At 41.9% G+C, this 13,698-nt stretch overlaps 1 protein-coding gene across 1 annotated transcript in view; it reads left to right on the top strand.

The window, feature by feature from the left end:
• The window catches only part of LOC108553351 (putative transcription factor SOX-15), a 73,661-nt gene that overhangs the window by 26,789 nt on the left and 33,174 nt on the right, over nucleotides 1-13,698 (top strand). The window contains exons 3-4 of the mRNA XM_017908222.1: nucleotides 5,523-5,706; nucleotides 9,462-9,732. Coding sequence (XP_017763711.1) covers nucleotides 5,523-5,706; nucleotides 9,462-9,732 — 455 coding nt within the window. The remainder of the gene's footprint in view (nucleotides 1-5,522; nucleotides 5,707-9,461; nucleotides 9,733-13,698) is intronic.

Raw genomic sequence — 13,698 nt, 5'->3', positions numbered from 1 at the left:
AATTATTTTCCACTCTCTAAATTTCGAGATGTCTGTGATCGGATGTCGTTGCAAGAGTGAAGAAACTTGAAAACTGACATAAGTAATCGTGCATACATGCACAGTTGTATCGTACACTAAATGCAGAAATGTGACTGACGATGTTATTACGAATTTATTAGTCACCGGTGTTGTTTTTGTGAAATACGAGGTACTTTGACAGCTAGCAACCCGGCAGTGGGGAATAGATTACATCTGGATATTAAACATCCATTTCGTAGACACTGATACGAGAATCGCGTAGGTGGTTTACGTAAAAGAAACTGCGAGGATAAATAAGATTTCGGTCGTTGTTTCGACGTCCCCGCATCATCGCTTGAAAATTATGCTCCACAAATGAAGACCTCCAGGGGAACACGCGATAAGTCACATTTTTCATGCTCCAGGGTGGGAACAATTATAAAATGCAATAGCCCGTTGATCAATGCTACGTTATTAAAACAGCCTTTCCAATTGATCTTTCACCAACACTCTCAAACGTTGATTTACATCTAACAGGTTGTTTTCCTCTTCACCTACAGTTGCTATCAAAGACTCGCTGCTTGAATATTTAGTACTCTGTTGCTGAGACGTGATCTTTCACGTTTCGAAATTATTATGTCATATATCGTAGAGCAGAATAATAACCATTTGTCAGAAGCAGATTTCGAGTTCAGAATCACGCATAAAACATCTTGATCATTTAATAAATCCTTTGTACTCGGTTGCCACTCGGTAAAATTCCGAAGATTTATAGAAATTCTAGTTGTAATCGAGACCACGTGATATTGTTGGAATATTGAGTCCAAATTTTAGGGGAATTTATGAAAAAGAAGCGTTTTAAATATACCTTTTTTCAGAAATTTCAACACCTCGCAAGCCAAACTTTATTTGACATCCTACCTCAACATCATAATGAAATATGACATCATATCAAACTCTAACCAAAGATGTCAAATTAAATTACAATGCAATGTACAGAAAAGTGCTAAAAGCCTAGTTTATAAAATCAAAATTAATCAAATTTTTCTTCACGAATTAAATTATTGACAAGCTACTCCATTTTCCATACCTCCACAACTAAACAATGTCAATCTAAATTTCAACGCAATATACAATGTACACATATTCCACATATTCTACATACAGTACAGGAGAGTGCTAGGACCCTAATTTATTAAATCGAAATTAATCAAATTTTTCTTCATAAATTATCGATAAGCTACTCCATTTTCTATACCTCCACAACTAACAATGTCAATCTAAATTACAACCCAATGTACAACGTACACATATTCCACATATTCTACATATTCTATATACAGTATAGGAAAGTGCTAAGACTCTAGTTTATAAAATCAAAAATTAACCAAATTGCTCTTCACAAATTATTGATAAGCTACTCCATTTCCATATTTCTCCAACCAACGATGTCAAATTAAATTACAACCCAATATACAATACAATGTACACATATTCTACATATTCTCTATACAGTACAGGAAAGTTCTAAGACCCTAGTTTCCAAGATCAAAATTAACCAAATTTCTCTTCACGAATTATTGATAAGCTACTTCAATTTCATATTTTTCTCATCAACGATGTCAAATTAAATTACAACCCAATATACAATACAATGTACACATATTCTACATATTCTCTATACAGTACAGGAAAGTTCTAAGACCCTAGTTTCCAAGATCAAAATTAACCAAATTTCTCTTCACGAATTATTGATAAGCTACTTCAATTTCATATTTTTCTCATAAACGATGTCAAATTAAATTACAATCCAATGTACAATACAAGGTACACCTATTCTACATATTCTCTATACAGTACAGGAAAGTTCTAAGACCCTAGTTTCCAAGATCAAAATTAACCAAATTTCTTTCTCTCTCTTTCTCAACCTCCCTCTTTCTCTCTGAAATAAGAGTAAAAAAGGGAAAATAAGGTCTCGGTCGTTGACTTAACATCCCACGCCGAAAGGATCGCACCCCCGGGCGATGGATCGGCCGGCGGCGCGTTATTAAAACGACACCTCGTATCGATCTCGCTTATCGATGCTATAGCTCAGACCGGTGGAACAGTAGCAGCGGCGCGCGCGTTTCGAGCGAGTATCACGGGAGAAGCGTGTGCCGGGAGAGGACTACTAGCAAAAAGCGTCGCTACTAGCCGGCCAACTTTATTGAATGAAAATGCCGCTACGTTTTTGCCCCCGTCTCAGCATCTCTCGCGGACCGAATGAAACAATGGCCATTATGTGGAACACTCGCGTGTCCATATACATATATGCATGCGAGCACGTGTGTATTACGTGTTTTTAAATTTATACACGGAGACGCGGCCACGGCTAGGCGTGCATCGAACGTGCACGTATAACGATCCAGGCATACTTGCCCGCTGCACGCGTGCACGCACCTTTCGCGTATTTATATGTATTTATACGAGCCATGCAGTTGAGTACCCGATAACCCGAACCATTTTCACCGGGAAATCTCCGGAGGACGAACATTTCCTTTGCTGCTTCCTGCTCTGGTAGGAAAATTTCCATAAAGCGAAATGAAAGCTGCACTAACCCTCCGGGGTCCACTGACGTAGCTAGACCCCTCGACACCCTTGCCATACGCCGAAAATATCGCGAGCTTCCAAGCATCAAATACCAAATCTATCGGATCACGATTATCACAGCATGATTATCAAGAACGAATCAATAACGTTAACCTTTCACGACTTCGATAGAGCAGAGAGTATATCTATCCCTGAACGGGAACAAAAGAAAAATAAAATTCTGTCATCCCCAAAATCGTAGGTACGCCAATGTTCGGCTATACGCAAATCCATTTACACGTATCATATACATACCCGTGTATATAAATATATATATATATATATATAAATGCGCAAGCGCGACACAGAGCTGTTGGTACTATTATACCAGGCACGGTCGCATTATGCCTTAAGGACAATCGTGGGAATTCCATTAAGTGGCCTTGAATGGTTCATTCATGTCGATCAACTCTTTTCCTAACGGGGTTGACAGATCAATCGGCTGCGGCAGAGGCACGAGCGACCCACCGGGGATTTCTCCCCGCTGCGAGTTCCTCTCCGGGCGGACGACCGCGACGACGACGAAACAGAGACGCCAAAGTCAATTACCTCGCGTATATACGAATGCCGGCGTGTACGAATCGATCTCTTGTTTTCCCGGTCGCCGCGGCGCGGCGCGGTGCGCGCGGCGAGACGAGGCGCGGCGCGCGCTCTCGTTTGCCCCGGTATCGAACTGATCGAGAATGCTATTCCATCCGCGTCGTGCGCAACTCGTCCTCGTCCTCCTCCCTATCCCAACGCCAGACGGACGCATCGGACAATCGGAATAATTGACTTTTGCTTTTAATCGGGATACTCCGCGGAGCCAGTTCCAAAGATGCCCGGTTCAAACGGCGCGGCGGAAGGCGGGACGAAAAAGCGCATGCGCGATGTACGATTTCTGACTCGGTTATGAGCACGGGCCTGGGCGCGGGTAAATTTGTCCACGTTTGAACGGCTTTTTTTCCTCTGAACGGATTCGAAGAAACATGACGGATCGAGCGTATCCTTTGACATCGTTAGACAGGTTTTATGGTCTTCCGCGTCTTTTGAGGTTAGCTTCGGGTTGGGTAGAAAGCGAAGATGGTACTTTTAGGACGAAATAGCTATTTTCTTTTCCTCTTCGGGACAAAGTTTTACTTTTGAGGTTAGCATCGCGTTGTCCGAAAGACGATGATGGTATTTTTAATACGAAATTAGGTTGGCTTTTGAAAAATAAAAGTGGTTTTATTGAATAATGTATTGGCTATTTTGATCTAGCAACTTTTTGCCATCACGTGGGCAGCTGTGCAATTCCAATTAGCATGTGATTATATTTAATAGGTTAGGGTCGCCGCTTTGTACTTTCTCCTCGAGTACTATATTTTTGCTTTTATCTTCCTCTTTGATTTCTTTGAGAAACCTCGCCGAGTTTATTTTTTCCTTCCAGCCTTTAATCGTAATTTCTCCTTGCCTTTCACAGTCTGTCTCCAAATTTTTATCCACCCGTTCTAATTTCTCGTGTCTCGCTGTGTTTTTCTTTCCACGCGTTATTTTCCTTTACGTCTTTCCACGTTTTCTTTCGGAATTTTGGGTGGAAATTCGGAGACGGGGGATTTTAGAGGTAGAGATCGAAGAAGGTAATGGGTACGATGTTTAACGAGGAGAGATGCCCGTGGAAAAGATCGGTCGCATTGTTTGCCGATAAAGAAAGCCAAGTGAATATTCCGCGAGTAGATTCGCGCTCCTTTCGATGCTGACTCGAGATGGACTCGCGTTTTCTGGAATGAAGTTTAATTATCGCTTCCTCTGCACTTGTACTCCTTTCTTCCTGGGTCAACACTTTAATTATAATTTAATGACGTGAGAAGTATCATTAATTCATCTGGATTAGCAAGAACTTCGAATCTTCAAACGCGGCGTCGGGGTGCACGTATGCCATGTATTATAAGTCTCTCCTTCTTTCCACTATTAACTTATTCCTAATATATCATACCTGTCGCTGATTGACTATTCATACGCTACGTTTATTACCGATCCTTTTATAAAATATCCTATACATAATGGATCGAAGATTCTCGTATTACATTGTTAATCGTTAATATCATATACGTTATGCCGATTTTAAAATCCCGAGACTCTATAAAATACATAAATTTCCTCCTTAACCTGTTATTTAGACGGAATTCCATATTAATATATATCTTTCACGTGAAACTATTTTTATTATTTCCAAGAATTAATTATAGAACGATCCTTCCAGGATATAGATTGTTAATCTAGAAGTTCAATCCTGAAAGAGAGAAAATAATATCATACAAGTGTATTATTTTCAACGATCCAAATTACGCTCCAAATTTCACTGCAAAATAAAAGGTAAGGTAACGAACCCTTTTCTAAAATTATTTTCTCGCGAATAGATCCTTATAGATCTTATAGCACAAACCATATAGAATATCAGTTTATTTTACAATTTCAAATACCGAATGCACGACATTTGCAATCAGAAACACCGTCTACACGATAACAACATCCCCCCAAAAGTCAGGAAAATTACGAAAAGCGATCGAATAGAGAACCCACTCAAAATCCGTGTCACCCTGACCCTAGACAACCATATTCGACGATAGATGGGATCCACGGGAGAGCGGTGTGGTCGGAAGGACGTGGAATAATTATTTTCACGGATGGCGTCTGAAATGAATTCTCAGGCCCTCTATCGCTGTCAGCATGGGGATTTATCGAAGGAAAGCGGCTTGTATCGCGATGTGTATGCTCGCATGACAAACAAGCCATTCGTTGAAGCGAAACGATACACGGCCGCGTTATTTTATCGGTGGCCTAGCACCGGATGCGTAGCGATTTTACCGTTAGCCAAAAGCGAGCGCGCCTTATAAACGGGACTAATGATTAATAAATCGCGTTTGAATTTATAGGATGCTGGATAATTATGACAGGGGTGAGGTGACACCACCGCCGGTGAGCAGTTATGGCGGTTCCCCTGGACTCTTGGCACTTCATTCCTCGCTTTATGCGACACCCACGTCGAGGGCCTACGACATCGAGTCGAACATCGACGGCAACGACAGTTCCATGCCCATCGATACCCAAATCATTTCGGTACGTTCGAGGTCCGGTCGATCCAGCACGGACAGGAGAGACCGTTCCTTTGGAAATAGGCTCGCATATTTTTCACTCACGGAACGCTGTTTCACCTCGAAACGTCACGCGTGCACACCTACGTTCCGACTATTTTACAGCGTTCCCGACGTTAAGCCGGGTCCACACGCCTAGTATCGGACACATTCGTCACTCGTCTAACCGATCTCTCGAAACGGCTGACATTTTATAGCCGATTGCGCGGATCTATAGCGAGATCACGCTGTCGTAGATCGCGGTGGATCGAGGAGGCTGACGGGTAAGTAACAGAGATCGGGAGACGAATATTTGGCAGACTCACATGTCCGTGTCTCACATGTGGAGCCGGCTTTACTCAAAGGCGACTCGAAGAGAATAGCACGGAAGGGAAACGGTCTTGGACAGAGCCATTCGAGAGAGCGTTTTACCTCCTCGGGGAAGGACTTTTTGAAGCTGTAAAAGATGGCTTTTTGCCTGGCTTTACCGTCGTTCCATCGGCACGAGCGAGGCAAAGAAATCGGTGGCTGTCGGTGTTAAAATGATCGCGGGGGATATAAAATCGTGGAGCGGGAAATGCACGCAGAAGTGAAAATTTATATCCATTTAGGAATACGTTTTCAGAGATCGTTACGTAACGAAATCCAGATGCGGAATGGATTAAACCCGTGGCATGATTTACACGTGCGTGACAACTAGGCCTTGGTAGCCATGATATATAAAACGTGCACGGGTGTTGGTGCTTTTGAAGAGATTAAAAGCCAATTCCCCAGTCGAAGATCGTTTCTCTTCCGTAGCTCGTCTCTCCAAGACACCTCTTCGATGATCGAAAAAATCGAGTAATTATGGAGAAATGTAGAATTTGGAGATTTTGGAAGCTCGATACGTGTCGCAATGTACAGTGACAAAGTCGTTGAGTAATCGAAGTACAAAATGTCTTACAACTTTGTAGTATTCCATATCTCGCTTCTAATTGCTTCTTCGACACTAGAACTACCGACTGTGCAAATACAAAAATACTATAACACTGTATCACGTGTGAAACGTAACTCAACGTTAGTCACGCTGATAAATAATTATTACCGGTAGGTAAATAGAGAAATTAATAAAATTACGTTTCTTTTAAGCAAATAGAGAAATAAGAAAAATTTGGAAGCAACGATTTCGATTGTTTTGGTAGTTCCAGTGTGGAGAATCGTTATTTAAAACGCACGACCCGAAGGAAACTCGAGGTTCGTTACACGTGCTCCTTAAATTCGGATCGATTTCATATTTGCACCACTTTTTCCTTATCTTCTCGCGAAAGCATGACCTGCCTTCGAACCTCGATCCAGCAATTGTAACAGCCATCCCGCGGTCCCACGAGGGTTCAATATTTATCATCGTATCCTTCGTTCATTAAGTTATCAGCCGTCATTATCGCGCGATAAATTATTTCCACGTTTGTTCCGAGCTCGCTCGCGCGCATTATTCATTTTCATTATATTACAATGCCGATTCTAACGAGAGTCCGCGAGGCTTGGAACAGCAGCTTTTACCTGGCAACAATACCGGGTATGCCGCGTTCGAGCGGCGTTCATTAGCTGTCCGATTAATATCTCCCGGTAATTACGTATTAATGGAATCGGAAAATATCGAGCGCGACTTTCTCCTGTTTTCGTTAATAAGCGCGTAATTATCGGGAAGATCGATGCACCATTTCCGTTCGTTCGTCGCTGGCTGATCGAAATTGCAAAATTACCTGTCGAATATCGAAAAAGAGTCGAAGTCCTCGGAACGACAGAAAAATCGGAAATCGGTTATTGGAACTCGAGATATAAAAATTGCAAGACGGGGTTCGAGGATCGAGAAGATCGAATCGAAAATCGGTAAAGTTTAGAATCCAGGGAAGATCCAAAATCGGGGTTCAAGGGTCGAGAAGATCGAGAAGATCGAGAAGATCGAATCGAAAATCGGTAAAGTTTAGAATCCACGGAAGATCCAAAATCGGGGTTCGAGGTTCGAGAATCGAGAAGATCGAATCAAAAATCGGTAAAGTTTAAAATCCAGGGAAGATCCAAAACCGGGGTTCGAGGATCGAGAAGATCGAATCGAAAATCGGTAAAGTTTAGAATCCAGGGAAGATCCAAAATCGGGATCCAAGGATCGAGAAGATCGAATCGAAAATCGGTAAAGTTTAGAATTCGGGGAAGATCCAAAATCGGGGTTCGAGGTTCGAGAATCGAGAAGATCGAATCAAAAATCGGTAAAGTTTAAAATCCAGGGAAGATCCAAAACCGGGGTTCGAGGATCGAGAAGATCGAATCGAAAATCGGTAAAGTTTAGAATCCAGGGAAGATCCAAAATCGGGATCCAAGGATCGAGAAGATCGAATCGAAAATCGGTAAAGTTTAGAATTCGGGGAAGATCCAAAATCGGGGTTCGAGGTTTGAGGATCGAGAAGATCGAATCAAAAATCGGTAAAGTTTAAAATCCAGGGAAGATCCAAAACCGGGGTTCGAGGATCGAGAAGATCGAATCGAAAATCGGTAAAGTTTAGAATCCAGGGAAGATCCAAAATCGGGATCCAAGGATCGAGAAGATCGAGAAGATCGAGAAGATCGAATCGAAAATCGGTAAAGTTTAGAATTCGGGGAAGATCCAAAATCGGGGTTCGAGGTTTGAGGATCGAGAAGATCGAATCAAAAATCGGTAAAGTTTAGAATCCAGGGAAGATCTAAAATCGGGGTCCAAGGATCGAGAAGATCGAATCGAAAATCGGTAAAGTTTAGAATCCAGGGAAGATCCAAAACCGGGGTTCGAGGATCGAGAAGATCGAATCGAAAATCGGTAAAGTTTAGAATCCACGGAAGATCCAAAATCGGGGTTCAAGGATCGAGAAGATCGAGAAGATCGAATCGAAAATCGGTACAGTTTAGAATTCAGGGAAGATCCAAAACCGGGGTTCGAGGATCGAGAAGATCGAATCGAAAATCGGTAAAGTTTAGAATCCAGGGAAGATCCAAAATCGGGATCCAAGGATCGAGAAGATCGAGAAGATCGAGAAGATCGAATCGAAAATCGGTAAAGTTTAGAATTCGGGGAAGATCCAAAATCGGGGTTCGAGGTTTGAGGATCGAGAAGATCGAATCAAAAATCGGTAAAGTTTAGAATCCAGGGAAGATCTAAAATCGGGGTCCAAGGATCGAGAAGATCGAATCGAAAATCGGTAAAGTTTAGAATCCAGGGAAGATCCAAAACCGGGGTTCGAGGATCGAGAAGATCGAATCGAAAATCGGTAAAATTTAAAACCCAGGGAAGATCAAAAATCGAGGTTCGGGATCGAGAAGATTGAATCGAAAATTGGTAAAATTTAAAACCCAGGGAAGATCAAAAATCGGGGTTCGGGGATCGAGAAGATCGAATCGAAAATCGGTAAAGTTTAAAACCCAGGGAAGATCCAGAATCGCGGATCGAATATCGAGGATCGAGCGAAGTTCTGTATCGAAAGATGGAGAATCGATTCTCGAGGAAGTTCGAGGATACCGGATGGAAGATCGAGAATCGATTCTCGACGGAGACGTGAAATCGATTCTCGATAAACGAAGTTTAAGGCTGAGAGATCTGAAATGGATTCTCGATGTAGATCGAGGATCGAGGATCGGGAGTGAATTTTCTCGAGCGAGTTCGAGGATCGGGAATCGAGGGTCAGGCATCGAAAAATTGTAACCCGGTGTGAGAAATCGGAAATTGCTTTTCAGATACCGGGAATGTTGAGCGGCCCGGCGCAACAGCGACTGGAGGACATGTCTTGGCTGGCTTCCGGTCCGTCGCTAGAATATCAACAAGGCATCTCGCCGATTCCCGCGGGAGTGAAGATGTGCCATCCAGGCAGCACGGCCCAGAGGAGCCTGAAGGAGCAACGGATACGTCGCCCGATGAACGCGTTCATGGTCTGGGCAAAGGTCGAGCGCAAGAAATTGGCCGACGAGAATCCCGATCTCCACAACGCCGATCTCAGCAAGATGCTAGGTAAGTTCGTGTTCGACAGAGCCTCTACTTGGCTCCTTGTATTTTTCAGGCAACCGACCTCCACCGTCAATTCTTCCTCAAATTTTACCTCGTCCCGAGTACCCTTAACACTTTGCACTCGAAGATTTTTTCCTCGGGTAAAACACAACAATTCCAAGCTTTCCTTATATTTTCATAAGCTCTCTGATCATTTTTATGGTGAAATAAGGAAAGAAAAATACGGAATTACTTGATTTCGATCCCTGGTAAAAGACAGAAATACCAAGCTTTCCTCATATTTTCATAATCCTAATTATCTCGATGATAATCTTTATGGTGAAATAAAAAATGGAAAATACGTGTTTTTGCGAGGAATAATTAATGAATAAAATTGTTTTATTTAGAAATTTCGCGTGTAATTATTCTAGATATAGTTATCGTCTCTTATTCGTTGCTTAAGTTGCAGCATTAAAGAAAATGGCGACTGAGAGTCGCCCCTCGAGTGCAAAGGGTTAAAGCAATGGCTCTGGGCAAAGAATCTTCAAAATCTTGTTGAAAATTGTCTAGCTTCTTTAACCTTCAGTTTGATTCCTAATATTTTCTCTCACTAACGACAGAAAATTAACGAATGTCATTATTAGAGAAGAGTATAATTGAAGAGGTCTTTGGAAAAAGGGAGTTTCCGAAGATAGACCCCTTTTCTGATTTTTATGGTCTACTCTAGCCCTCGTTGCGAGGAAATGCAGAGGGCTGGGACCATTTTTAGCTATTTCCACATTTCGAATTTTTATAAATTTTAATGCTATTATCTATGAGAATCCTCTCTCCCAAAATATTACACCCTTCGACGATATTTCGTGTTTTTACGAATAAAATATGTTTCACCCTTGAATACCCCTAATCGCGATCCAGATAGACAGCCTTCCTTCTGTCAAAGAACACCTCGATCTTCGTCGAATAATTCAGGAATTATTTAAAAAAATTTGAAGTACCCTTTTCCTCTGACATTTCGACACGTACACTCCCTGATGCGTCTTCGAAAATTTAAAGATTCGCGAACTATAGCACTTTCTAGTTCGCAAGTTTATGGCTGCCATGTCACTCTCTGGGCAGAAACTTTCGAGACACATTTGAAACACGAGGTCGATATTAATTTGTTTGAAAGCATTCCACGACATACGGGGAAAGAATTTAGAAAGGCTTTATGGAGAACGTTCCAATCCTTCCTGCATACCATAATAAAGACATAATTAATTACTTTCGAGATAAAGCTGGGACTACAGCCTCGTAAATTACGCGCTTATAAATAAATAAACAAATAAATAAACCAGTGGAGAACGGCGCTGATATGTCCATTGTGTGCACAGCTCGAATACTTTTGACTCGAGCCACGCTTAATGAAGTGGGTTAGTGAATATTGAACAAAACGAAGAAGCGCGTTGTAAACAGAGGCGCGAGTATGGCGCGGAAAAACCTTTTTCACTTGGAAACGGGTCGCGAGACAGCTCTGGGAATAAGAAAGTCGGAAAACTCTCTTTGAGCCGGTGTTATTAGTTTAATTACTCGTCACGTGAACAACGTGAATGAAGACGCGAACGGGTAGAGAAAACACGCGAGGCAGTTGCGAATTTTCTTCTTTACGGAAATTTCCTGATGACCCTTTAATTCCCTTTCCCTGCAGTACCCTAAACGCCCGTATTTTAAATTTCTAAGTCATCTAAGTCTCAGAGATAGTAGAGGGCGCTGTAAGTGTCGGGACTATCTAACTGGCGAACCTAACCTAACCAACGAATGCTATTTATTTTCTAATTATTCCTATCGAAATGAAATATCTAAAAATTTTGCATTTGACCTTATCATTTTTCCTTTACTAAATTTTAAATTAATTATTCGGTATCGCGTGTCTTTGATCCGTGATCTAAGTCTCAGGGATAGTAGAGCGCGCAGTAGATGTCGGGACTATCTAACTGGCGAACCTAACCTAACAAACGAATGCTATTTATTTTCTAATTATTCCTATCGAAATGAAATATCTAAAAATTTTGCATTTGACCTTATCATTTTTCCTTTACTAAATTTTAAATTAATTATTCGACAACGCGTGTCTTTGATCCGTGATCTAAGTCTCAGGGATAGTAGAGGGCGCTATAGGTGTCGGAACTAACTGGCGAACCTAACCTAACAAACGAATGCTATTTATTTTCTAATTATTCCTATCGAAATGAAATATCTAAAAATTTTGCATTTGACCTTATCATTTTTCCTTTACTAAATTTTAAATTAATTATTCGACAACGCGTGTCTTTGATCCGTGATCTAAGTCTCAGGGATAATAGAGGGCGCTGTAGGTGTCGGAACTAACTGGCGAACCTAACCTAACAAACGAATGCTAATTATTTCGTAATTATTCCTATTAAAATTAAATATCATTAATATTAATATTTAATTCATAGGAATCGCAAAAGGCTCGCGGATAATTTTGAAAGAATCAGAGTGGATTTATAATATTTTAATTATAATCACGTGTATGTAGCATATTTGGATACGCGTTAAAGGTAGCTGGTAGCAGTTCCGGTGTTAAACCCGATCTCTTTCTCTTTCTGGTACAATAAGCAGTAATGTATAATAAACGTATTAATATCTGAAAACGATAAAAAAGATTACGGCTCTACGTCTCTGTTCTCATTCCGGTGGCCGGTTTAATTAGTCTCAGCGAAGGAACACGGGTTCGAGCCGAATCCTTCGAGTCGACTATTTCCCCTGGTCGTAAGCACGCAGTTTTATGCCCATCGGAGAAAATTACAAAGATATCGAGTAGCGCAATTTAATACGTCGTAAATTCACCGTTGCGACTCGACGTGTGCTCGCTTCCTTACGTAGGTGCCAACGTAGTGCATTAATATTAAAAGGCATATGCGCGATTGGAAGTCAAGAGGTTGTACCTTCCATCGTCGTCGCTATTTTTCGATTAAAGCCTCTCGAAAACAAACGACGCGCGCACGTATCCGTGCTTTTCGCCAACAATTCGTTTAAAACTTTGATTACACGCGTGGAATGAATAATTTACCCGCGCTATTCGAGGATCTATAAAGAGTCCAGCGCTGTTTCCGCTTCGACTCTATTCCACCACGGTAATCTCTTTACCTTCCTCGCTTTCCATTTCTATCGCCTCGAAGTTTTATTTCCCGATTGTTTCGCAACGACACGTGGAGCGAGAAGAAAATAACACCTGATATTTCTGCAAATTCCTCCTCCGTATTTCGATTCGACTCGGTCACACCCATGAGTTATCGCACGCTTCTTAATAACGCGAATAGCCAGGATTCTTCCTCCGCCATTGTGTAAATAATTAAAATTTAACGTAGAGAGAGAGAGAGGCGCAAGGAAAAGGAAAAGTCTTGGAAACTATCCAAACTCCGCTCCTCTCAAAATTTACGTATCGATTATTCGTGTTCTCTCGCGAGAATCAGAAACGTCCAATTGAATCAAATATCCGTTTAAAAGGACAGTGGACAAGTGCAATTATTGCACATATCAAACGATATATTCTACGAAACTATCTTCGAGCCTTTGTTTGACCGGTCATAAAGAATTGCAAATTTGACAGTATCCTCGTGAAATTGTCCTACAATCGGCGAGATAAACGAGGGAAAAGTGGAGGCGACTGGTAACTGGTAATATTTCGCACCAAGGTAGTCGAATCCGCGAAATTACGAGCTCTCAAGCGCAATCGATCTGCAGCTCGTATACCGATCGCAGGCGGAATCAGCCCTGAGTCGCGAGCGCGGTCTGAGTCGCAGTGCTGCGAGTCGTGTGGTATCCGGAACGCGCCAAAACGTGGCGCGCCTAAAAGAGGGCCGCGCTGAACGAGAGGGCTTGTCCCGGTACCCAGCAATCTGTCAGCGTCTGCGGCCGCGCGTTATATCGTGGGTAGGTACACCTTGAATTATCGGCAATTGGCATCCGCAACGTTACAGGCATTCGAAC

The sequence above is a fragment of the Eufriesea mexicana genome, unplaced genomic scaffold, assembly GCF_001483705.2.
Source record: "Eufriesea mexicana isolate 0111107269 unplaced genomic scaffold, ASM148370v2 scaffold10264, whole genome shotgun sequence".
NCBI classification, from domain to species: domain Eukaryota; kingdom Metazoa; phylum Arthropoda; class Insecta; order Hymenoptera; family Apidae; genus Eufriesea; species Eufriesea mexicana.
Note: the sequence above shows the minus strand (reverse complement) of the source record. Positions and strands in the feature narration are given on the sequence as shown.